General features: G+C 38.6%; 1 protein-coding gene across 12 annotated transcripts in view; it reads left to right on the forward strand.

The window, feature by feature from the left end:
- The window catches only part of Rim (Rab3 interacting molecule), a 651,951-nt gene that overhangs the window by 220,407 nt on the left and 406,098 nt on the right, over positions 1 to 25,446 (forward strand). For all 12 annotated transcript variants that reach the window (XM_076188289.1, XM_076188288.1, XM_076188280.1 and 9 more), the window contains exons 5-10: positions 3,675 to 3,894; positions 7,367 to 7,546; positions 14,764 to 14,903; positions 19,216 to 19,346; positions 21,032 to 21,197; positions 22,033 to 22,122. In XM_076188289.1, the coding sequence (XP_076044404.1) occupies positions 3,675 to 3,894; positions 7,367 to 7,546; positions 14,764 to 14,903; positions 19,216 to 19,346; positions 21,032 to 21,197; positions 22,033 to 22,122 (927 nt within the window). The remainder of the gene's footprint in view (positions 1 to 3,674; positions 3,895 to 7,366; positions 7,547 to 14,763; positions 14,904 to 19,215; positions 19,347 to 21,031; positions 21,198 to 22,032; positions 22,123 to 25,446) is intronic.

Below are 25,446 nucleotides of genomic sequence, written 5' to 3' on the forward strand. Positions count from 1 at the left end.
GACGCAGGAACGCAAAAAAAATCAAAGAAACGCAAGAGAAACGTACCGCTCGAAATTTCAAAGCGTTCTGAGCATTACGAAACTTTTTTTTTTCAAACGTTTTCAATGGAAACAACAAAGACGAGATTCACTACGTGGCAACATTCTGTCGTTTACGTTCAGGAGGGGGGGGGGGAGATCTCCCACTGGTCAGCGGCAAAGAAGACCAAACCTTTAGTTGTTTACGTTTAGACGGGAACCTCTCCCATTGGTCAGCTGCGCCATTACTGCAGTACGTGCAGATCACTCATTGTATAAACCCGTCTATACCCGTCTAACCAACGAACTTTGTAATTTTTTTTCATTTGGTGGAGGTGACGATGATGGTGGACACTGAGGAGAGGCAGGAGGAGGTGGACCAGTTCCACCTGCTCCTCTCCACTGCCGCAGTGCCGGAGGTGAGGCGGCGGAAGGATGTAGAAGAGACGGTCACCACGATCCTGGACCAGTGGCAAAGAGCGATGGTGAGCGTCCGCCTCAGCAACGACCTCTTTCCCACCTACTACAGGGACGCCTGGCCGGACCTCTATAAAAAGTACAATACTCCTCCACCTAGCTGTGGAGAGGCAGTTTAGCTCAGCGGGAGACATTTTGCGGCCAAAAAGGTCCAGCCTGAGCAACATTAACTTTGAACATCTGGTGTTTGTGAAGGGCAACATGCATCTCCTTAGGTACAAGGAGGTGCAGAGGCAGGACAAGGAGAAGGAAATTGCAGGAGCAGTAATCTAATTTTTTTTTTTTTTTTTTTTTTTTTTTTTTTTTTTGGGTAACTTGTCTAGTTGTCTGAAATACACAAATATTTTAATGTATAAAGCTCTGATGTGTTATTACTTTTTTTTTTTTTTTTTTTTAGTTGCGAAGTAGTTCTGCGCACAGTAATGATTTTGAGGAACGCAGTGTTTTTTCAAGTTTTTTGATGAACGCACTACTTTTTTTTGAAGGACGCTTTAATAGTTTGGGAGCGCTAACGCAAGAACGCACAAAACGAAAACATTTGAGGAACGCTATTCCAGGAACGCAGAAACGCTAACGCACTACCCAAAATCGAGGAACGCGCCCAGCTCTGATAAAAAAAAACCGCGGAACTTACTTTGACATTTTACTTATATGCAATTTACAGGTGCGAATAAGAAGTACAAGTACCATGTCGTGTATCCTGATATCCCATATGTTAGAAAACCAGCGCTTCATGGTTCAGAAAATCCAGTACCAAGTGTATCCGAGGACATAGATATCGCTAAAGACAGTGATACCCAGTTTGAAGATATAGACACTTCTGCATCGTGTCAACCTCGAATTCCTGATGAGAATCAACCAGGAGGTGTAAGTCTAGCACAACTAAATGACTTGACAAGGGATTCAGGGTTATCACAAGAATCTGTCCAGTTATTTTGATCTCGCCTTGACGAAAACAATTTACTTGCATCAGGAACTACATATTTCCGGTATCGCAAAAGAGATGAAGAGTTTCGCAATTTTTTTTTCTCATTTCATGACAACTCTTCATTAGTATATTGCAGTGATATTGGAGTTTAATTTATAGTCCAGTGGAGTGGAGACTTCATTGACTCGGCGGGTCAATCTTAAAAGCTGTTTTTTTCAACGTTGGAAGTAAGATTGCATCTGTTCCTGTTGCACATTCAGTTCAATTAACTGATTTATGGGAATATGAAAATTTTAGTGCTCTGAAGTATAGTCACTATAATTGGAAGATTTGTGGAGATTTAAAGGTAAGAAGACAATGTTTTCTTACCTCAGATTAGAAGCCTAATGAAGGATGAACAGTTCGATAGAGTAATGAGTGAAACAGAGGAATACACGGCAAGTCTTCAAATCAGTTGTGAACAACTTCCTTGGAAACAAAAGAAGTTCAGAATACGTGTTGTTCAAGAATTGATGCAGATTTTTAAGGTTCTGGGAGCATGTATATCAGTAAAGATGCATTTTCTAAAATAGCATCTGGAATATTTTGCTGATAACTGTGGAGACTGCAGCGAAGAACAAGGTGAAAGGTTCCACCAAGACATTCGCACGATGGAAGGCAGGTTATCATGGACGATGGGACATAAATAGGTTAGCAGATTACTGTTGGTGTCTGAAACATAACTTGGACGGTGAAAAACACAAGAGAAAGTAATTGAAAAAGTATTTTCTTCCACATTGATGTATTTTCCAGCATGTTTTCAATGTTAATAAAAATCATGTAAAAACATTTAGTCATTATTAACCTTATCTTATAACTCTGATACTAAGTCACCATAAAAAAAAAAAAAATTGAATGAACAGTTTTCAGTAAAATTCGACAATCTGAGCTGATTTACCAAAATCATTATAATTTTTTAATTCAGCATTACCAGATTCTTATTTTCAGTAAAAAAAAAAAAAAAAAAAAAAAAAATCAAAACGCAGGCCTGTGTTGTTCTTTGCACGACAAGATAACATTATCTTAGATCGTTTACACACTGTATAAAAACGAAAAATTCACTACAAGTATCGTTAAGAACGCACCAATCCGTGCCAGCAAATACAAATATGTTTTGCATCTATTCCTATACTGCATGCCATATTTCTGTCTTGTTTTGTTTTATGTTCCCTTTTGTTATATATTCTGTGCAATTTCTTTGTTCACTTATCATTTCTCCTGCTTTTATTTTTCTTAGCTTATTTACCTGATAAATGTAATCAGGTTTTCTAAAAACAATATATCTTATCATTTGCTTTACATAATGCTTTAAAAAAAGGCCATGTATTATTGTAAAAGAATCTAGTCCCATCACTCTCTATGCATGTTCTGTACGTGAATAATAACATTATTGCTGTTATTATCATAAATGTTATTCTCCTGCCTCTCTCTGATTTCTATATGTTAATAATATATTATTAGTCTCCTCTTTTATCATGTAATTTTCTTCCCAATCGTGTGTTTTCTTCAGCAGTTCTTTCTTCATTTTCATAATTCCTAAACTTGATATAAAATATCCTGTGGCATTCGTCACGATCACTATTCATCAAACACAATAACGATGAATGAATAATGAACATAATCTATGACGTCATTGCAAAGGAGCAGATGGCGCCACGAGTAGGTTTTACGAGAATGGATAAAGCTGACGACGTTTTGGGAATAGGATCAGTAATTTAAAATTGCAATAAAAAACGAAAGAGTTTTTGTGTAATTTAGACATTTTTGACTTTGGTAAGTACTAAAAACATATTCCGGCAAAATAAGACAGCTTTAATTTTCAATGTGGTCACACTTTAAGCTGATAACAATGTTAAATATGTATTCAAATTTCTCACCAAAAAACTCAGGGCTGCATATTGGATCATGTGCCAGTTCTGTGATGTATGTATGTATATATATATATATATATATATATATATATATATATATGTATATATACATATATATATATATATATATATATATATGTATATATGAATGTGTATATACATATATATATATATATACATATATATATATATATATATGTATATATATATATGATATATATATATATATATATTATCCAAAGGCCCAACCTTAATATACTGTGATTTCTTTTTATTCCATCTCGCCTAGCATCACTATGCAAACTCACCATTCATTACTAATGTGTTTATTTTTCTTGCAGCACCCAGTTTCCTGGCAACCGAGTCAGGACGGCAGCCGGATGATTGGGCACATGATCCTTAACAAGACCATTAAGGGTGAAGTGGGACCTGGGTCAAGTGCGGCCATCTTGGGTCTCAAGGTGGTTGGTGGGAAAATTCTAGAAGGCGGTAAAATCGGTGCGCTCATCGAGAAAGTGAAGAAGGGGAGCATCGCAGACACCATGGGTCATCTGCGGCCGGGTAAGAATGATGTTTATTTTTTTAATATATATATATATATATATATATATATATATATATATATATATATATATATATATATATATATATATATATACACTAATGACCCACTTTCGGAGAATAGGTGAGAGTAAAAAGATCCGCATATTTCGACCACTGTATGTGATCCTCTTCAGCAGATAGTGATCGAAATATACGGATCTTTTCACTTTCACCTATTCTTCTCCGAAAGTGGGTCATTAGTATAATTTTGCCAATGTGCTACGACAAAACTTTGTTGTGATATATATATATATATCTCAAGGATTACTATTACACAGGACGTGCGCACCCAGATCCCTGGGTCCGCTAGCGGGGGCCATTGCTTTCTTTGTAAGCTAACATTTTAAATTGGACAAATGTATCAAAACTAGAAACCTAACATTGTATATAGGACAAATATATCAACTATTGGCTTATTCAATGCAGTATAAGTTAATATAAACTTTTATAGTGAAATAAGAAACTATTTTTAAGGCACTGTTATGCTTTGAAATGCCAATTTTAGCCGGACTTAACAGGTATTATTGTATGAGGTTAGTGGACACCAGTGTTGGCGATCTTTTTTTTTTTTTTTTTTTATCTTTTTTATCTTTTCAAAAAATATAAAAAATATATATATATTTTTTTTATCTAAAACAGATTTATTTGATTTAAATAGATTCTTTTTTATAGAATTTAAATATTGTGGGATTGCTATCTTATATGAGATCTGATTGCTAAAGGACATTTTTAGCATATTAATATAAGGAGCAGTGTTATATAGACTTGCCACAAGTATACAAGGAACGGTATAAGCCGTATATGAGGACGGTATGCTCAGGTTCACTCGATTCCTCCAAGACTTTTCTCATCTTGGTGACATTTGCTGCATTGTCTGTCACAACACTTCCAATGTGACAACCAAAATCTTGTTCAGCCTTCTTGATCGAATTTTGTACAAGTTGTAGAAGATATTCAGCAGTGTGAGGTTTCCCTGATGTGTCTATTGTGTCAATTAAATAAATCTGTCCAGTGGATGTTGTTAGAGTGGCACATATTATGGGCTCATTATGGATATTAGACCACCCATCAATTGAAAGACATGCAGTTTCATTATTCAGGTCATCTGCACACTTTTTATATTCCTTTTTTATACACAAGATCCAAGTACTTATCAGCAATATCTTTTCTGGATGGAGGAATATAACCTGGCCTCAGGTTCTGAACCATCTTGAGAAACTGAGGATGCTGAACAAGACGAAATGGTGAATTTGTAGCAAATATAATTCTTGCAACTTCTTTGTCGAGATTTTCCTTTTGAGAGGCTGAAGTTTTTATGATAAATCTGTCCAGAGATGTTGATGACTTTCTTTTAGATGAAAATTATTTAGCAGAAGTGGCGCCCGTGGAGGAGTCTGATAGTGACCTTTTTAATGGTGGAGTCAAGTTTGCAGATAATTCAAGTGGAGCCGATGATGAAGGGATTGAAGCTGTTGATACAGATCCTGAAATGGAAAGAGAAACTTTTAGCATATTGCATAATTTATAAATGAATAAATAAATGAATGAATACAGTGTGATTTAGGCTACTTTTGAGTACAGTAGTTATTTTTTTTATATAATGATCATATTCACACAAGCCACTAAATTATTTGGAAATAATTAACAGGATATGAAATAGGTGGGCTTGGAATTCAGCTCACACAGGATTCAGTCCACTTTTAAATTCACTAAAAATAATGGGTTAGTTGGGTTAGGTTAGGCTAAATCCCTTTGGGCTGAATCCCATGTGGGCTGAATTCCAATGGAACCTATGAAATATATTACACAATGTTGAATGAAATGAATAACAATCATCTAGGCCCCAAAGTTGAGTGGATACAGTATATTATAGTGATATAGTCATTACCTAAATTTAGAGGTAATGAAGTTGAAGTATCATCTCTTTAGGCCTTCACATTTTTATTGCACATGCTCTCCATTGTTCACCAAATTTATATAGTTGCGTATGAAAAGGGAGAAATGCACACAATATACTCGTAAGTAAAATTATTTACTTGGGTCATCAATTTCTTCTTCTGTATGCTGTGGCTGACCTTGGTATTTATCTCTGTGAGATTTTAATCTTGACACAATGCCCTGTAGTTCCTGGCTGCAGTCTTTGCATTTAGCTCGGTACCCTTTGCCAGAATTTGTTGGTGGTTTTTCCAAATAATTCCAGACAGGATAATTTTTCTGCCTGAAGGAACCACTCTGCCAGGTCCAGAAGACATCCTTCCTGGTTGATTCCAAAGCAGCAATTGACTCAGTGAGAAGCTGATTACCTAGAACAAGTTTCAACAAGAATCTTGTTCAAACTTGTTGTGGGCTGCAGTGATATACATATATATATATATATATATATATATATATATAGATATATATATATATATATATATATATATATATATTATATGTAGGCTTATACCGTTCCTTGTATACTTGTGGCAAGTCTATATAACACTGCTCCTTATATTGATATGCTAAAAATGTCCTTTAGCAATCAGATCGCATATCAAATGGCAATCCCACAATATTTAAAATCTATAGAATTTTTTTTTAATCTGATTTAGATTAAAAGAATAGATTTTTTTTTTATGTCTTTTAAAAAGATACAAAAGATCGCTAACACTGTGTCCACTAACCTCATACAATAATACCTGTTAAGTCCGGCTAAAATTGGCATTTCAAAACATAACAGTGCCTTAAAAATAGTTTCTTATTTCACTATAAAAGTTGATATTAACTTATACTGCATTGAATAAGTCAATAGTTGATATATTTGTCCTATATACAATGTTAGGTTTCTAGTTTTGATATATTTGTCCAATATAAAATGTTAGCTTACAAAGAAAGTAATGGCCTCCGCTAGCGGACCCAGGGATCTGGTTGCGCACGTCCTGTGTAATAGTAGTCCTTGATATATATATATATATATATATATATATATATATATATATATATATATGTATATATATATATATATATATATATTTATATATATATATATATATATATTGCATCCGACCTAGTTATGGACCAAAAGGTCTCCTGTAGGCATGCTCGTCCTTTGTAATCCTTTGTAAACGTTTATATACGATTTCAACCCTCCAGCCAGGCACGGCGTTTAGTGTTGTTTCGGCTGTTGAATTGCCAAGTTGTTCGCTGATTAGTGTAGATTTGTACAAGAAAAAACTAAATCAAGATTTATATATAATTATATGAAAATTAGTATAATGAAATATACAGCCCTTTCCTATTTCATGCCACTGTTTCCTTTTTATTTATTTCTTCCTGTCAAGGGAGACATCTCTCATGAGGTAGACCTCATAGTATTACACTCTTTCCTACCCAACCTTGGTGATACCCTCCCTCTCACTGACATGTTTTCTTTCTTCTGCTGACCTGACAGGAGATGAAGTACTGGAGTGGAATGGCCGTTCGCTGCAGGGTAAGACCTTTGAGGAAGTATACGACATCATCGCTGAGTCTAGGCAGGAGCCCAGGGTCGAGCTCATGGTGTCGCGTCAACTGTCGGATGCAGGACGACAACCTGTGCGGAGACATACTCATGCGGGGGTCGAGTCCAGAGGTGAGTACAAGGGGAAGCCACTTAGGGGAGAAGTTCATAGGAGGGAGGTGATACAGGGATGCAGGGGAGCCATGTTGAAGGGCAAGACGGGAGAACTCAACCTAGGATTTTTTTTTTTTTTTTCTTAAGACATGAACTCTGACAGGCGATACGCCTAACAGGAGTTTGGTGAAAAAAAAACATTAACTCAGCACAAATTCGTGAACCGTTGGCTAACAAAGAAATATTAGTATATATATATATATATATATATATATATATATATATATATATATATATATATATTTTTTTTTTTTTTTAATGAGCAAATTGTGACATTTTGTCAATAGGGCGGTGGAGTCGTTTATATATGGTAGAGTCCTGTACCGTAGATCCGGTGGGGTCCTGTACATCCGGTGGGGCTCTGTAGATCCATTGGAGTCCTGTAGATCCGTTGGTGTCCTGTAGACACAGACGTACAGTAAATATCGCAGCTGGATGAATTAAAAAGTAAAGCAAGGAAGGTGCATCTAGTGATAGTTCCTTCACAAACGTTATGTTTTTTGTATATAGGAAAGGCAGACTGAGACAGCTCTTTGTTTGTTTGTTTTCTTTCTTCCTTATTATAGCTTCCAGTAGGATATGAAATTACGTAACTCTTCCGATTTTTCATCCATTGTTAAACACACACACACACACACACGCACACACACACACACACACACACACACACACACACACACACACACACACACAGCGCTGAGGGGTGTTACTCCAACTCTCGTGGGGTGTGTGTGTGTGCAAGGTCATAGCATTACCCATAGATCGGACCTACGAGCTCTGAGCTCTCTTCCAGGAGGGAAATAGCTGTCGATCACGAGTCCAACACGTGATCCAAAGACCAAGAGAATAAAAACACACACACTCAATGATTATCTGTTAGAAGAAAAACCAGACATAATGGGAATTGTAGAGACTAAATTAAGAGGAGAAATACCATCTATTGATATTGGACAAGGGCTATACAATTACTGGATAAGAAACAGGGACAAAAAGCAGGGAGGGGGAATCATGTTCTTGGCCAAGAAAGACCTAAACGTGACAAAAATTGCAGAGGGCAAAGGTAATGTTGAACTGATCATGATAAAAGTCGAAGGCAAGAATATGAAAAGTAGAAAGTTTGTGGTGACCTATGTGCCCCCGAGAACGAATGCTTGGAAAGAAAACGAACACACAAAAATGCTAGAAGATACAAGAAAATCACTAAATGAGATACTAATGGGTAAGGGTAACCTAGTAATTATGGGAGACTTCAATTGCAAAGAAATTTGTTGGGACAACATGACAGTACAAGGAGATGACGTGTGGGGCAATGTACTGCTAGATATGACCATGGAGTACACAATGACCCAGTGGGTCAGTGAAAACACAAGGTACAGAAACAATGAAGAGCCATCAAAACTAGATTTGATATTTACAACGGAACCTGAAATAATGGACAAAGTCCACTACAAGACACCAATTGGAAAGAGTGACCATGTACTCATCGAAACTGTACTAAAGGAAGAAATTGAGATGAAGAGGAGCGAAAAGCATAGGAAAGGAAGATTGATGTACAACAAAACAGACTTTGCAAAACTAAAGACGTTCTTCCAGAATGCAAACTGGGAAAAATTCTATATGGAAGAGACAACAGTGGAAGAGAAATGGAACATACTGTTGGATAATTACAATGAAGGGGTAAACAGGCATGTACCAAGACAAAAGCGAGAGAGTACATTAAATGTTGGTTCAACAAAAGATGCAGTGAGGCAAAAGACAGAAGGGACAAAGCTTGGAAAAAGTGGAGAAAAGACAAAAAACAAAGCAAATGGCAAATTTATATAAACTATAGAAATGAGTATGTTAATGTGAGAAGAGAGGAGAAAAGGAACCATGAGAAGGATATTATAGAGAAATGCAAAGATCAGCCCAAGCTATTCTACCGGTATGTAAATGGTAAACTTCAAACCAAACAGGAACTAGTGAAACTACGCCAAGGAAATATAGAATACACAGAAGAATTAGAGATGGCCGAAATCATGAACAACCACTTTAAATCTGTCTTCACCAGAGAGAAAATACAAAATTGGGATGTAGATAATAACAAACATTCTCCCCACATGAGTGAATTTACAACATCACAAAAAGAAATATCAGAACATCTATCAAAACTGGACGTCAGAAAATCACATGGCCCGGATGGAATTGCAAATTGGATTCTAAAAGAATGCAAAGAAGAGCTAACGGACAAAATACACATCATAATAAATAGCTCACTCAAGGAAGGAAAGATACCTAATGACTGGAAAAATGCTAACATTGTACCAATATATAAAGGAGGAAACAAGGAAGAACCCACCAACTATAGACCAGTATCACTTACAAGCACTATAGTCAAAATTTGTGAGAAAATCTTCAAGAATAGATGGGTAAAACACCTGGAAGATAACAACATATTAAACCCAAGACAATTCGGGTTCAGACAAGGTAGATCATGCACCACAAACTTGATATACTCCTACTCAAGACTAATAGACATAGTGCAAGAAAGAAACGGATGGGCTGATTGTGCATTCCTAGACTTGCAAAAAGCATTTGACAAAGTACCACACAGAAAACTACTAAAAAAAACTGGAACACATAGGAGGAATACAAGGGAACCTACTAAAATGGATGGAGGACTTCCTGACTGGAAGAAAGATGAGAGTAGTACTCAGAGAAAAATATTCAGATTGGAAAGAGGTGATCAGTGGAGTACCGCAAGGATCTGTACTGGCTCCAATAATGTTTGCTATCTATATAAATGATATGGACGAGGGCGTGAACTGTTACATGAGCTTCTTTGCTAATGACGCCAAACTGTTAAGGAAAGTAGAAACTGATAAGGACTGTGAAGCACTGCAAGAAGTTCTGAATAGGGTATGGAACTGGAGTCAGAAATGGGAAGTGGATTTTAATACTAAGAAGTGTAGCATAATGGAGTTTGGAAAAAGCAAAAACAGAATATCAAGAAATTATACAATTGGAACCAAGGAAGTAAAGAAAGTAGGATCCGAAAAAGACTTGGGAGTTATTATCACAAATGACTTGTCCTATGATACACAGATTAACAAAATTGTCGGGGAGACTTACAACTTGCTAAGATCAATAAAAGTGGCTTTTGCTTACCTGGACGAAGACATGATAAAAAAAAATTTGGTTACATTGATAAGGCCTAGACTAGAGTATGCGGCGACATTGTGGTCCCCCAGTACCAAAAAAGAACATAAAGAAAATAGAAAGAATCCAAAGAGCAGCTACAAAAATGGCACCTGCACTTGCAAACCTATCATACGAGGAGAGATTGGCTAAACTGGAGCTACCGACACTGGAGGAAAGAAGAGAGAGAGGAGACCTACTGACCATCTACAGAATCATGAAAGGCACAGAGATACTTGATAGAGAAGAATGACTAAACTGGGACAAGAGAAACACAAGAGGACATGGAAGGAAATTAAGAAAACATAGCTATAGAAGAGAACTGAAGAAAAACTGTTTTCCACATAGAGTTTTAGACACTTGGAACAAACTGGATAATGAAATAGTAAGCGCAAAAACCATTCATGAGTTTAAAAGCAAACTAGACACTGAGAGATACAATGGCGGGACAACACGAGCATAGCTCCCCTTCCCGCAAAATACAACTAGGTACAACTAGGTAAATACATACACACACATACACACACACACACACGTCTTAAATGACAGACATATGAGAACAATAATGAGAGATGAATAGAGTCCTTCCTCGTCTCCAATTTTGTGTGTTCCCTTTATTTCCATTTCCCTCGGGGCAATTTTCCATCCCATGACCATAGTTATCGCCGGTATAGATCTACTATTTTGATTCAATCCCCTTCTGTTTCCATTTACATACATTATCTCCTGCCTGGTTTGCTTGTTTCCCATATCCTGCCTGTACCTCTGTCCATTTGGCCTAGCTTAACAACCCTGAGTTCTATGCCCAGATCTTCCACAGTTAAAGCACTGGACCTGTCTCCTCCAACTATCTCCTACTTGTGGCCTCACATATCACTGACTTGGAGTCGCATACGCGCCTCTGTTCTTACCCCTCGCAGTATGTATCGTCTTTTTCTTTCTAGATTCACTTGTCCTTAATGCAAAACTTTCCGCAAAACTCGCTGCTTGTAATAAAGTCTCACAATTCTGCGTGATCACATATAGCCTAGCCTCATTGTTCAACAAGTCAAGGAATTGTTCAATTGCAAACGCCTCCATGATTTTCTCAACAATCACCGCATTTTCTGCACGAAGCCATTTGTCTAGGTTACTCCATACATTCCTGGCTAGATCCATATATCCATAACCAGTATCCTTCCAAACCTCTCTGAACTTCTTTCTGAAATGCTCTGGAATAATTTCATATGCTTTTAATATTTCACCCTTAATCTGATCATAATCTATACCTTCTCTATAAAATGCCGCGTACACACTTAAGGCTTTTGGGGGTGGGCTAGATCTTATCACTGCTGACCAGAGGTCCCTTTTCCATCCCCATTGTCTCGATATGCCTTCGACTGTTGAAAAGAACAATTCTGGACGAGGGAGAGAGGGGATGGCTATAGTAGTAAGTGAAGAGATAGGTAAGCGTGTGGTGGAGTGAAAGGAGGTTTCTTCAAGGTTAATGTGGGAAGGGAGATGTGGGTTTTTGTAAGTGCATATGGGCCTGGTAGTGAGAAGAGTGTAGAGGAAAGGAAGGCTTTTTGGATAAATTTAAATGAATGCATAGAGGGTTTAGAGAGAAATGTCAATACAGTGGTATTGGGAGACCTCAACGCTGGGGTAGAAAATTAACCAATAGATAGAGTTGTTGGGAAGTATGGAGATCCAGGAAAAAATCGTAGTTGAGAGTTGATGGTAGAGATATTTCTAGAAAAAGAGCTGATGATAGCAAATAGTGTTTAGGAAGAAAGTCAAGCATAAGTACACATGGGAGAGGGTAGTTGATGGAAGGGTGGCAGATAGGGCGTTAATGGATTTTTTGTGGTAACCAGGAGGATAGTAGGAAGAGTCAAGGATGTATATGTTCTAAGGGGAGAGAGTGGGGAATATCATATCATTTTTTGGTGGAAGGTAAGTTGAGAGTGAAGGATAGGTGGAGAAAGAGGAAAAGGACAAAAGGTAGGGAGGTGCTTAAAGTAAACTGATTAAATGAGAAAGAAAAGGAAGAGTACATGAAGAAGCTGAGAGATGAGTGGGAGGGAGTGAAGGATTGAGTAGAACTATGAGTAGAGGAAGAATGGGGATGTTCAATGAAGGAGTCACAAGGTGTACAAAAATGGTGTGTGGATCAAGGAGGATGAGAGTAAATAGAAGGAAGGGTAGTGAATGGTGGGATGATGAAGCAAAGAAGGTTGTAGAAGAGAAGAAATAAGCATTCACAGATTGTTTATAAAATAGGACGAGAGAATCACATGAGAGGTACAAAGAAAAGAGAAAAGAAGTAAAGCATAAGATAAACAAAGAGGAGAGCAGATGTGAAATGGGGTAAGAATATGACAGAAAGTTTTGAAAGTAATAAAAAATGTTTTGGAAGGAAATTAAGAGAGGAAGAACCGAATTAAGTAGAAAAAAAAAAAGGTAAAAGGTGCAGATGGAGAAATGATAATGAAATAGACGGCAGTAAGAGAAAGATGGGGGGGGGGAGTATTTTAGGGAGTTGTAAAATTTGAGGAACGATAGAGAGGGAAAGGTAGTTGCAGTGGGAAGTGCTAAGAAAATGACAGTGAGGAGTGAGGAAAATGGAGGAGAAACAAGAAAAGATGAGGTGAAGGCAGTTGTTAAGATTATGAGAGCAGGTAAGGCATCTGGGTTGAATGGGTGTCATGCAGAATGTCTAAAAAAGGGAGGTACAGTGATGATGGACTGACTGGTAAGGTTATTTAGTGTTTGTTTAAAAGAAGATAGAGTGCCGGAGGACTGGAGGAGTGCCTGTATAGTTCTACTTTACAAAGGAAAGGGGAGCAAGACAAGTGTAAGCATAGTAGTTTCAGAGGGATCAGTTTGTTAAATGTAATTGGGAAGGCTTATGGGAGCGTTTTGATTGAGATAATTGGGAGAGGAACAGAAGGAGTAATTGGTGAGGAACAGTGTGGGTTTAGGACAAGTAGGAGTTGCATGGATCAGTTTTTTGTGGTAAAAAAGATATGTGAGAAAGCTTTAGGAAAAGGTAAGGGTATTTTGGGGGCCTTTATGGATTTGGAAAAGGCTTATGACAGGGTAGACAGGAAATCACTATGGGAGGTATTACAGATATATGGGATAAGAGGAAAGCCGTTAAGAGCAGTCAAGAGAGTAGCAGAGCTTGTGTTAGAATCAGAAATGGAGATAGTGATTGGTTTGAGGTAAAGGTGGAACTTCATCAGGGATGTGTTATGTCGTCTTGGCTATTCAATTTATACATGGATGGGGTGGTGCGAGAGGTAAACGCAGGTGTAATGGATCGGGGATTGGAGATGGTAAGAGGAAATGAAGAAAAGTGGGAGATAAAACAGTTGTTGTTTGCTGACGACACTGTGCTTGTGGGAGGATCAGAGGAGGGATTTGAGGAAGTTATTGACAGAGTTTGGTAAGATATGAAAGTGAAATAAGATTATTCGGGGGACGAGGGGGTGGTAGCTTATGTGAATTATAGAATTTATAGAAAAATAACAATTAGTTTTTTACTGGGATTTCTAAAATATGTAATTTTCATTCCCTGTGTATGTAAAAAAGTTATATTGAACACACATATTGCAGTCTACAGAACATTCAAATTGTAGTGATATGATATAGTACAATACAATACAATTTTTTATATCATAGCAGCTCCGCACTTAATACTGTGAATGATTATGAAAACGCCTTTTAGGTGATATGATCAAACGCTTCACAAAATAATCAGTTATTAGTACATAAATGAAAGTAATTTCAAAGGCTCATGTTTTCTCTAACCACCATGGTGTTGTAGGAGAGAGGCCAAACGCAGAATATGGGATCCAATATATTTAACGTTTGCCCAGCAGGACTTCTTCAGAAATAACGTTAAATATATTGGATCCCATACTCTGCGTTTGGCCTCTCTCCTACAGTGCTGTTGCAGTCGTTACTGCTTTTACTCACCATGGTGTTGCTGATTGACAATTTCCCTTCAACAGGTGACAGCTACGATCCACGAAAGTTCTCCGAACCCGGTCGGGATCGCAGACCATCCGTCACCATCACATCTCCCGGCTCTCCGGAAACGTATAGGACGCGGACCCATTCTCCTGGGCCTGGCGTGACGGGAAAACTACAGGTAAGACAGATCTCTCCCAAAAGCTAGATCCCTTCCCATTGCTCACACTTCTCTGGATGCCCCATACGCTTATATTTGTCTGCCACTGTGGCTTCGATCCAACATCTTTTATCCTAACATGTACTATCAGCAACGGCTGTCTGAACCCCGTCGACATTATTGAGCAGTGAATGAATGCGTCAGCGTCAGACACGATGCGTCGATCATGGCTGCAGTGTCCACGCTGATTAGTACTAAGTGACAAGGTTGAATCAAATCGGTCGGGTAGTGACAAGGGAGTAGAAGTTCCCCAAAGTGCTCGAACTGCCAGGAGTAGCACAGACTGCAGCAGCAAATGCAGTCTGCTGAGGCAGATCATGACGAAGCCCACCCTAACCCTCCCTCACCAGATCACATGAAGAATCGTCGTCACCCTAGACTTCGAACAGGGTGAGAGTTCTTCATGCGGGCTATTGTAGGGTAATAATTCTTCATGTGGGCCATTCTGGGTTTACGATTCTTCGGTTGTATAAGCTGCTGACAATCAGCATAACCCTCATTCAACCTAATCTCTATTTCTTTGTTGATATTTGGCGTACTAGGGTGACGAATCTTCATGTGGGCGTTCTGGGGTGACAATTTTTCATGTGACCCCCCTCCCCACACACAACCAGCACCGAGAACCCCAGCATGGAGTTTCCAGCCCCAGGACACTCCCTGAAAACGTCAGAGGCGCCCCCTCCAATGCCTTCCCCATCGACAACCACAACAGCGCCCTTGCAAGCACAGATGCCGCTTGTTCATGCTCCCTCCCGGGCCCCTCCGCGCGGCGAGAGTCCGCCCCTACCCCCTCCCAGGCACCCCCCACCCCCTCCTTTTATGACGAAGGGAGAGCATCCGGGAGTTTGCCACCTCCATGGCAACTACCTTGCTGAAGTGTAGCGGGATGACCGACACCATATTCACTGGAGTTATGGAGAAGCTTGTAGACACTGTTTTTGACCAAGTCACGTTCCCCGAGGCCAGTATCCCCATCTGCCAACGGATTGATGCCCCTCCTGCAACTCCCACTCCATCACGGGTCACGACGAAGAATGCCACAGTTCCTGTCGGCACCAAGGGCAAGGCCACAGCCAAGAAATGCAGCACTCCTCCCCCCACCCTTCACCCTGCTCACAAGACGAAGCCCATCAAAGTTCTCCCTCCCACTCCCAATGAAACGATGTCTCCACTCCAGAGCTCGGGCTCGAGATTCACTTCCCCGGCAACGGAAACGATGGAAGTGGACAGACAGCACCCACCAGCCTGGACTCCTCCGAGGCCAGAGTGTCTACGGACGTTAGCTATCAGTTAGTGATGTCGATCGTCGACTTCATGCAACAGCGAGGTAGCATCGAGCAGAAAGGTGGAGACAGAGTTGGAGTAGCTGCTCCCCTACCCTCCCCCCCACTGCCCCTCCCCTACTCCCCCTCTCCCCTCCCCCACCGCATCCTTCACCATCCCTAGAAGGAATGGCGCGACATCTGAATGTAAATCCCCTCCGAAGAAATCCTCAGCTTCCTAAAGGCACACACTCCTAGCGCTCTCTAGGGTTGAGGGGTGCTTCCCCTTTCTTTATTTCCTCTAGGTACCGCTACTCCCAGCAGATTGGCATAACGTGGATATCGACTCTTGAGTTGTATGATTGAATTGTTCCTGGCGACCACAAAGTTCGGTTCTGGGTGTGTGTAAGCCCCCCCCCCCCAAAAAAAAAAAAACCCGCAACATATATATATATATATATATATATATATATATATATATATATATATATATATATGTGTGTGTGTGTGTGTGTGTGTGTGTGTGTGTGTGTGTGTGTGTGTGTGTGTGTGTGTGTGTGTGTGCGCGCGTCTGTGTGTAAGTGAGTATTAAGGGAGAAAGAGACTGGAGGAAGTGGATAGTTTTAGATACTTGGGTGCGAAAGTGGCGGGAAAGGGAGGAGTGGAGGTGGAGGTAGCATGTAGATTGAGAGAAGCATGTAAATGCCTTGGGGGATTAAAAAGTGTAATGAGAAATAAATATTTGGGAATGGATGCTAAGAGGAGATTGTATGACAGCGTTGCATGGCGCAGAAACATTGAACATAAGAGAGGAAGAGAGAAGTAGTTTGAATGTGTTTGAGATGAGGTGCCTGAGAAATATGATGGGGTCACTTCGTTGGATAGAATGAGAAACGAGGTGAAGAGGAGAGCGGGGGTGGAGAGGGATTTGGGAGATAGGGTTGATGAGAGAGTATTGGGATGGTTTGGGCACATGGAAAGTGTGAGTGAAGAAAGATTAGTAAAAGAGGTGTGGAAGGAATGAACATGAGGGGGCGACCAAGGATGAGATGGATGGATGGTAATATCTATTTTCACTTCTCTCTTTTCTGGGAAGTCGTTTGAAATGTGTATCAGTTTTTTGTTCTGATGTGATGGAGTTAAACTCCTGTCTGTAAGTTGCACTTGTAGTCAGTTAGGTGTAATGGGAGTCTTTTTCTCTGAGTCATCATTTAAATAATTTTCACTTCTGGAGGGACGAGCCTCTTTTCTGTGAGTCGCAAATTTGGAGTGATAACGAGATACAAATGAGAGAATATGATTCTAGCATCTCTTGGTAAGACATGCTCCCTAGGTTTATATATGTCTATACAATTTGTATACAATGATGAACATTGTAAAAGTACAAATAAGGGTTATCATGAACATACATTCGTGAGATATAATCTTAAGATATACAATATACTTTGATAATATAATGTATAAGCAATGGGTGTTAGTGTTGTATGTGTGTGGGGGGCTTGGTTATGGGTTTATCTAACGCATTGAATCAGCATAGATTAGTCTACCAACGGGGAGGAACAAGATTAGTAGGACAAATGAACTGAGGGATATAGCGATTAATAGGAGTGTGTGTGTGGAGAATTGCAGTGTCTCTATTATGTTCGATTGGGTTGTGTTTAGCCAAACTACATAGTCTTGTTGGTTTAATAAGAGAGAGTTTTTGGGGTCTGTTAGGGGTATTGGGATGGGTTTAATAAGGTCGAGAGTGGAGCTGAGATTGTAAGAATGTCGTGGTGGTGGCTAGGATGGAAGCTTGTACCGTCAAAATATATTTAGCATGAGTTGGGTATCGAAACGGGTCCATTGATTGATTTCTGCCAAGTGCAGGGGTTCTCTTTACAGATTACTGAAACGAGGGTAGTTCGTGGAAAAAATAAGAAATGATCCATGTTAATGTGTGTATGTGTAGGGTCTTGGCGTTTACCAGTTTGAATTGGCAACTGTTCAATGTGCTGGCGTTGGGTGTTATGATTTGGTACATGCAGGAAGGTTCTGTGGTGCTATAAAAACGGAAAAAGAAGGCGGGAAACACATGGAATTTAGTAACAGCGGATTTGCATAGAGGGAAGTCAGAGGAGGGAATGTATGAGTATCATTGGACATATTCGGATTTGATGAGGGTAGTGGGTTTAATATTGAGGGTAATCGTTGAGTTCTTGTAGGTGTATGGAAATGGGATTATATTCCATTCTATAAATCTCTTTTTTTATATATAGTCCAGGAGGCTATGTGCATAGATTGCATCTGTACATAATATTGTTTCAATGAGGGGTTAATACTTGTGTAACTGTTCGGTAGGAAACAGAGAAAGGAATGGAGAGAAATTGCGAAAAAGAAGGGGTGAGATAGATAGATTACGGCATACAAGAGATTGTCATTTTAAGTGAGAGTGGGAGGAGCAATATCGCGCAGGCAAACGTAAAAGATGCGATAGGATGTGTGTGTGATGTGTACATGAGTTAAGACTTAAGGACTCCTACGTGTTTAGATCAACTCAAGATAAAATCTAAGCACATCTATCTTCATTCCTTTTTCTCTGTTAACAATTCTTATATTCTACACTCAGAGAATGTTCATAAGACTGCACAAGGTTTTTTATATTATGTACTTTAAGGACTTTGGTAACCCTTATGGACCAAAGTATGCATCATTCTTTTGTGAATTGAGACAACCTTCAAAGAAGAATGGTGGTCACTTATGATTTTCATTATCCCTTTTTTTCTGCCCCCCGCCCTTTTTTTTTTAATTATCCTCACCTCCACAATGGCTCCATTTTTTCAGCATAAAATTGCTCCCAAGTATAGAAGCATTGGTTATTGATGACTGAAAATCAATTCCATCCTGAAGTCGTCCAAATTTCATGAAAATATATATCTAATCTTTGTACAATGAATTAGGGATAATATATGTCTAATTGAAGATATGGTTTATTTTTACAACTAATTTTTGTTTCACCACTGATTCTGCAGCTCAAACTATGGTTCGACCCCACAAATGCACAGCTGGTAGTCACTATTGTGAGTGCTGTAGAGCTTCCGATGCGTCCCTCAGGTCAACACCGCAACCCATATGTTAAGATGTTCCTACTGCCTGACAGAAGGTATGTTGTTCAAGAATAATTGCCTAGGTTATATGTGCAAATATTCTTTTTGTAGACAGCTACCCGTGAAATTTGTTTAAGCAGGAAAAGATATTTTATAATTAATGAATTTTACATATATATATATATATACATATATATATACATATATATACATATATATACATATATATATATATATATATATATATATATATATATATGCATGTGTATATACATATACATATACACATGCAAAGTAGACCACTTGGAAAAAGAAACTAACGAAGCAGAGCGCTTTCGTATATTACATCTTCAGTGCAAAAATTATTTTTGCACTGATGATGTAATATACGAAAGCGCTCTGCTTCGTTAGTTTCTTTTTCCATGTGATCTACTTTGCATAAGTGAACACACGTACCCGTGTTCTTATTAGCATAAACACACATGGGAACAAAGTAAGAAAGACCACATACGTATGTGAAGAAATACAGTTTTCCATATAGATACATATATACTTGGAATAGTTTAGAAGGTGATATAACCCAAGCTTGAACAATGCACGAATTCAATTCTAAATATGATAATTGGAAATCAAGTACAAGAACTTGAGGCTAGGTATGATCAAATTGAAGAGTAGGAGACATGATCCAGTAAGCTTTGTTCCTTTCCTGTATACTACAATTAGGTCAATACACTGGTGTGTTGGGTGTTAGAGAGAGCAAACTCATGACAGATCTAGGCCCTGTGCACTTACAAAAACCCACATCTCCCTTCCCAGTTTCACCTTCATCAACATTAACCTTGAAGAAACCTCCCTCCACTCCACCACACGCTTACCTATCTCTTCACTCACTAGAATAGCCACCCTTTCTCTCCCTCGCCCTCTCTTCACTCCTGAGATCCTCCCAACCACACTCCTAAATTCAAACTCGCCCCCCCCTTTTAACTTAGTTTTACTCAATGCCAACACATCCATCTCTCTTCTCACAAATATACTGCCTATCTCTTCCCTTTATTCTCATCTGTACCACATCCACTCACATTAAAAGACCCAAACCTTAGCGTACTGGTTGGAAAACTCCTCCCAGACCCTCTTATGACTTTACTTTTTTTAGTAATGCCCCCTTTGGGGATACAGGGAGAAGGATGCCTAGTCCTATCCCCGCCCCGTTCATGTCGCCTTACACGACTCAATAATAATAATAATAATAATAATAATAATAATAATAATAATAATAATAATAATAATAATAATAATAATAATAATAATAATAATAATAATAATGATAATAATAATAATACATACATACATATACCAAGGCTTTTTCCCCCTTACAAGGGAGGTAGCCAAAAAGGAAAAGGCATAAAATCATTCCCACCCATTCCATCCCTTGTTCGACATTTTCTTAATTACTGTGGGAAGGTGGGGTGCTAAATGAGTGATTACAGAAGTTGAAGCAATAAGGAAAATAGTCTTAGATAGACAGTAATATGAGGGTGGTGATAGGAACAAACGTGAAGGAAAGAGAATTTTGGGTTGCAGATAGTGGGAAGATGAAACTAATGATGCATAGAGGGGGAAGGGGATTAGAATTACATCAGAATCGAGTCCTTTGTTTTCTGTCCTTCCACGCTTGTAATACTAAGATGGCTGGCTTTACCGGTAACATGAAACTCACCGTTTAATTTATGGTCACAAACAGTGAGAAGTCCAAACGCCGAACGAAGACTATAGGCAACAGCTGTGACCCACGCTGGAACCAAACTTTTGTCTACTCTCCACTTCGAAGGGCTGAGCTCAAAACCAGGTGCCTCGAAATCACTTGTTGGGATTACGACCGATATGGGGCCAATGACTTTCTTGGAGAGGTGAGTACGCAGTTCCTTTGTGCAATTGGCCAGTTGTCAAGCACTTAAAAATATTTTGTTATTGGAATGGTTTCTTGCAGTTTATTAGATATAATTTTTGATACAGAAAACTTTAGATTTTCTAACAAAATAATTCTGTAATACTGCGTTTCAGATATAATCACTTCTATGAACAGTATGATATATGTGTTTTGAGTATTCATGTATTGATTTCCATCACCAAACTATATGCCAAATTAATAGATTATACATGGAATTTGTCATTGCTACTTGATTGATTAAACTCGTTTTCATAGCCTATGATATCAATCATGGTCTATATCATTATAGTTTTTGGGTCCTTATTTTCTCCTCGCCTTTACCAAAGATTAATCATGAAAAAATCACTATATTTTGTCAAGATATACAAATTGAATGATGGTATGGAATATCACTGAAATGACCTTGTAGCAAATATTGTGAAATACCTGTTAATGCCGATAGTTTCCTAAGCCCATGCTTTTAGGGCTTTCTCAGAAAGGGATGCCCTCTGGTAGGTCCACCTAGCCAGGTGTGGCTGTGACAAAATAGGTATGTCTCCTTAGAGATGCTAACAGATAGAGATCAATAAGGTGTGAGCCTCGGAGGCTACCAAGGGTAGCCCACTTCCTTAATACTGCCACTTTGCTTTTTCACATAGGTCAACCCCATCACCAACCCTAGCATAAACATCACTGTAAGAAGCCCTGCATGATCTATTTTGTCTTTAAGAATTCAGTTTCCTTTTGTACTACTATGAATACTTCGCAGTATATTTCAGTGTTCATAAAAAAGAACTCCTCCATGTCTTCTTTAGGTTGTGGTTGACCTGAGTGCTGCTCCCTTGGATGATGAATCTGAGTGGTATTACTTGTCCTCTCACGAAGATGCCATACCGCCTCACATGGTAAGTGATGGATTTCTTGTACAGACTCTTCCAAAATCAAGGTTCACTTGAGTGAACTTAAAGGTCAGAATGCAAGGTATAACGTTGACTTAAAGGTCAGAATGTAATAGATGAAGTAACTTTTCTAAACCACCCACTTCCTTTTAGAAATGGTTTTGTAGACTATCCCAGTCGATTCTACCATCATAATATTCATGTTTTTATTATTATTATTTATATTATTATTATTATTATTAAAATGCGCGTTTATAAAAGCGGGTTTCCCAAGATCCCCGAGACGCGCAATGATTTGGAAATTGTGCATGTCATAGTCAAACATTGTATCTAATAATAGCGCCTTGGAATTAATTTTTGCGTACATACTCGTGGTTTCTATTGAAAAATGTCGCAGAATTTAATTGAATTAGAAGAGGAGTTAGACAGTGGAATTCGTTCATTATCCGTCCAGCCATATATGTCTGAGCCCATAATATGACGCCAAACGTCAAAGGATAATCAGGAAATGACTGAACATATCGATGATGATGAAAATGGGTAGTCCGACTATAGTAGTAAAGAGAATTGGGAGGAACAGGATCAGGAAGAGGAAAACCAAGGATACAGGGCAGAAAGAATAGGAAATACTGACTGGTATGTCTAGGCATAGGCTAGGCCTAAGACGAAACTAGATCATCATCTTATTCTTAATCAGTGAATTGGTGTTGTGGTCATAGTCCTAACCATGACTTTACTCACCCACACCCCTGGCCGGGGCAGGGTGGGTGGGCGGGGGGGGGGTAGGTCTTGGGTATAGCCATAGGCCAACAACACAGGCCATAGCTTGGAAGTGTTGGGACAGTCATATTCAGCTCCATGGTCTATCATAGGGCCTAGGCATGTCATTTGTGTAGGCTGTCACGCACATTTTGTGAATCTGCACAGGTTATGAATATTCGTTGAAATATACAGCACCAATAATAAATTCATAATTGGGTGCACAGATAACAAATCCATTAGTCACGCAGACGTCATGAATCTAATCTAACCTTACCTTTATAGTAATCTTCATAGTGTGTGCATGTCAAATGGATTCGTTATCTGTGTGTCCAATTATGAATTCATTATTGGTGCTGCACATTTTATGGATATCCATAATTTGCATAGATTCAAAACATGTGAGTTACATAGACTACCTAGGCCTATAGTCTATTAACTTGGGGGTGAGGGGGTTCTTGTGTGCTCGGAATGTTCCCTAAGTTACTTTTCAGAATCATGAAATAGACCATGAGAGATGACAAAACAATTTGGGTAGAATTTTGATACCTCGGCAATAACTGAGAAAATGTCACTTTTTTATGTAGCCCGCTTATATTAAATAATAATAATAATAATAATAATAATTTGCATGAACGTATGTAGCCGAAATTGGCACACACTCTTGCATAGAGGAAAAATTCAACATTCATAATTTTGAGATATAAAATTTATGAGAAAGACATTTATTATGTCATAAATGGGTCAGATTGGACTATTAAATTATGTAATCAGTATAAATCCAAAAAGCTAAAGAAGAAATGCATATTTTCCCCTTTCTGTAATGTTTTGTTGAATATCCTGCAGCCGTAGAGAGACTTTTATACTTCATAAATGAACATTTTGCATGAAATTTTTTTGAATTTATATATGTTAGGATACTATATATTACAAGGGAGGATCATAAAATATTAGAAATAAGATTGAGTCAGATCAACAGGTGTTAGTTGCTTAGTGTTATAGATGTGAAAATGCAAATTATTGACAGTGTTGGTTGTGTTGGTGAATTCCTTAGCCGTTTTTACACTCGACAGCTACACGAGAGACCATAAGTTATTAAATTTTCTCACAACTTCTCAATAGATTCAATGTTTAACAATGGCGTGTGAATAGCGATGTTTGACTACTCAAACACACTTCCGAAGATTCACGAAACTCTTTTCGAAGTGCAGACGATTTTTTCAGAGATGAAAAATGCCGTTTTATGTTGCTCAAATTCAGGTTTATTAGCAAAAATTTTCGTGGGAATGGTGGGCATTTTTTTTTCTTTTTTATATACACTGCTTGGAGTTATGAAAAATTGTCTCCTGTCGTACACTCTGACCTCTTAATAGCTTTCGTATCCTGCGATGGTTTCGCCCTGTTGAAGAGGGATGTTACAATTGTCTTTAATATAATTGTTCGTTTTCTTGAATCTCAAATTGGTATCTATGATTGTGATGTGACCTGAAAAGGTAATCGATAACTCTGGTGACCTTTTGGTTTAAGAAGTTCATAAAAATATGGTTCTAAGGCCTCTCATTCAGTACTTCGAAAGCACATGGCTACCAAACGGATATCATAGATGCATGTCCTGAGATTTTTATTTATCCGTTAAAATGAACAAAGTACTGCAGACCGAATGTTAAAAGGGCAACTAAAATATGACATCGGGTAATATAAAAAAAAAAAAAGTGAAATGGTTACAAATAAGGTACAGTAGTTTTAATGGAACAACAAAATCCTTACCTATGAAGTGAAATTAGTGGATATAGTTGGTTTTTACTTGACATGTTAGGATATGTGGAAAGAGTAAATTTGCTCGGATTTCACTATATTTTTATGAGTACCAATTACAAAGCTATGGATACACAAATACTGACAAAATAGTAGGAATGCAATGGTCACCCAGGGCAGAGAGCGAGATACAGGGATGACCCGTCATCTATGAGGAGCTAAGACTAGAGGGAGGTGAGAGTGGCGGAGGAGAATGGAGTGGGAGTAGGTACATTCCTTGTGTGTGTGTGTGTGTGTGATTCACCACCACCATGGTCTTGGATCACGTGCTGGGACTCGTGATCGACAGCTATTTCCCTCCCGGAAGAGAGCTCAGAGCTCGTATGACCGATCTATGGGTAATGCTGTGACCTTACACACACACACACACACCCAACTCCCCGCCCACGAGAGTTAGAGTAACGACTCGAAGCGCAGCGATACTGAAATTATTTCAGCCCTGGGCAGGATTGGAACCCGGACTGCCGTAGTGATAATCGGGGACTCTACCAACCGCGCTACCGAGTCGTGTGTTTATTTGGTGGTCCTTCGTAGAGGAAGATAACACACACACACACACACACATATATATATATATATATATATATATATATATATATATAGTGTGTGTGTGTGTATTTCGGCAGCAATTTTTCTCTAATGCATATAAGCATTAAGGGGGGCCACCCCCGAAAACTCTTTGGGCTCATATCTCGCTTCTGGTTCATCCAATTGCTTTGAAATTTTAATATGTTGTTTGTTGGTATAAAGAAATGC

Source organism: Oratosquilla oratoria, chromosome 7 (genome assembly GCF_046742065.1).
Source record: "Oratosquilla oratoria isolate Oo_2021 chromosome 7, ASM4674206v1, whole genome shotgun sequence".
NCBI classification, from domain to species: domain Eukaryota; kingdom Metazoa; phylum Arthropoda; class Malacostraca; order Stomatopoda; family Squillidae; genus Oratosquilla; species Oratosquilla oratoria.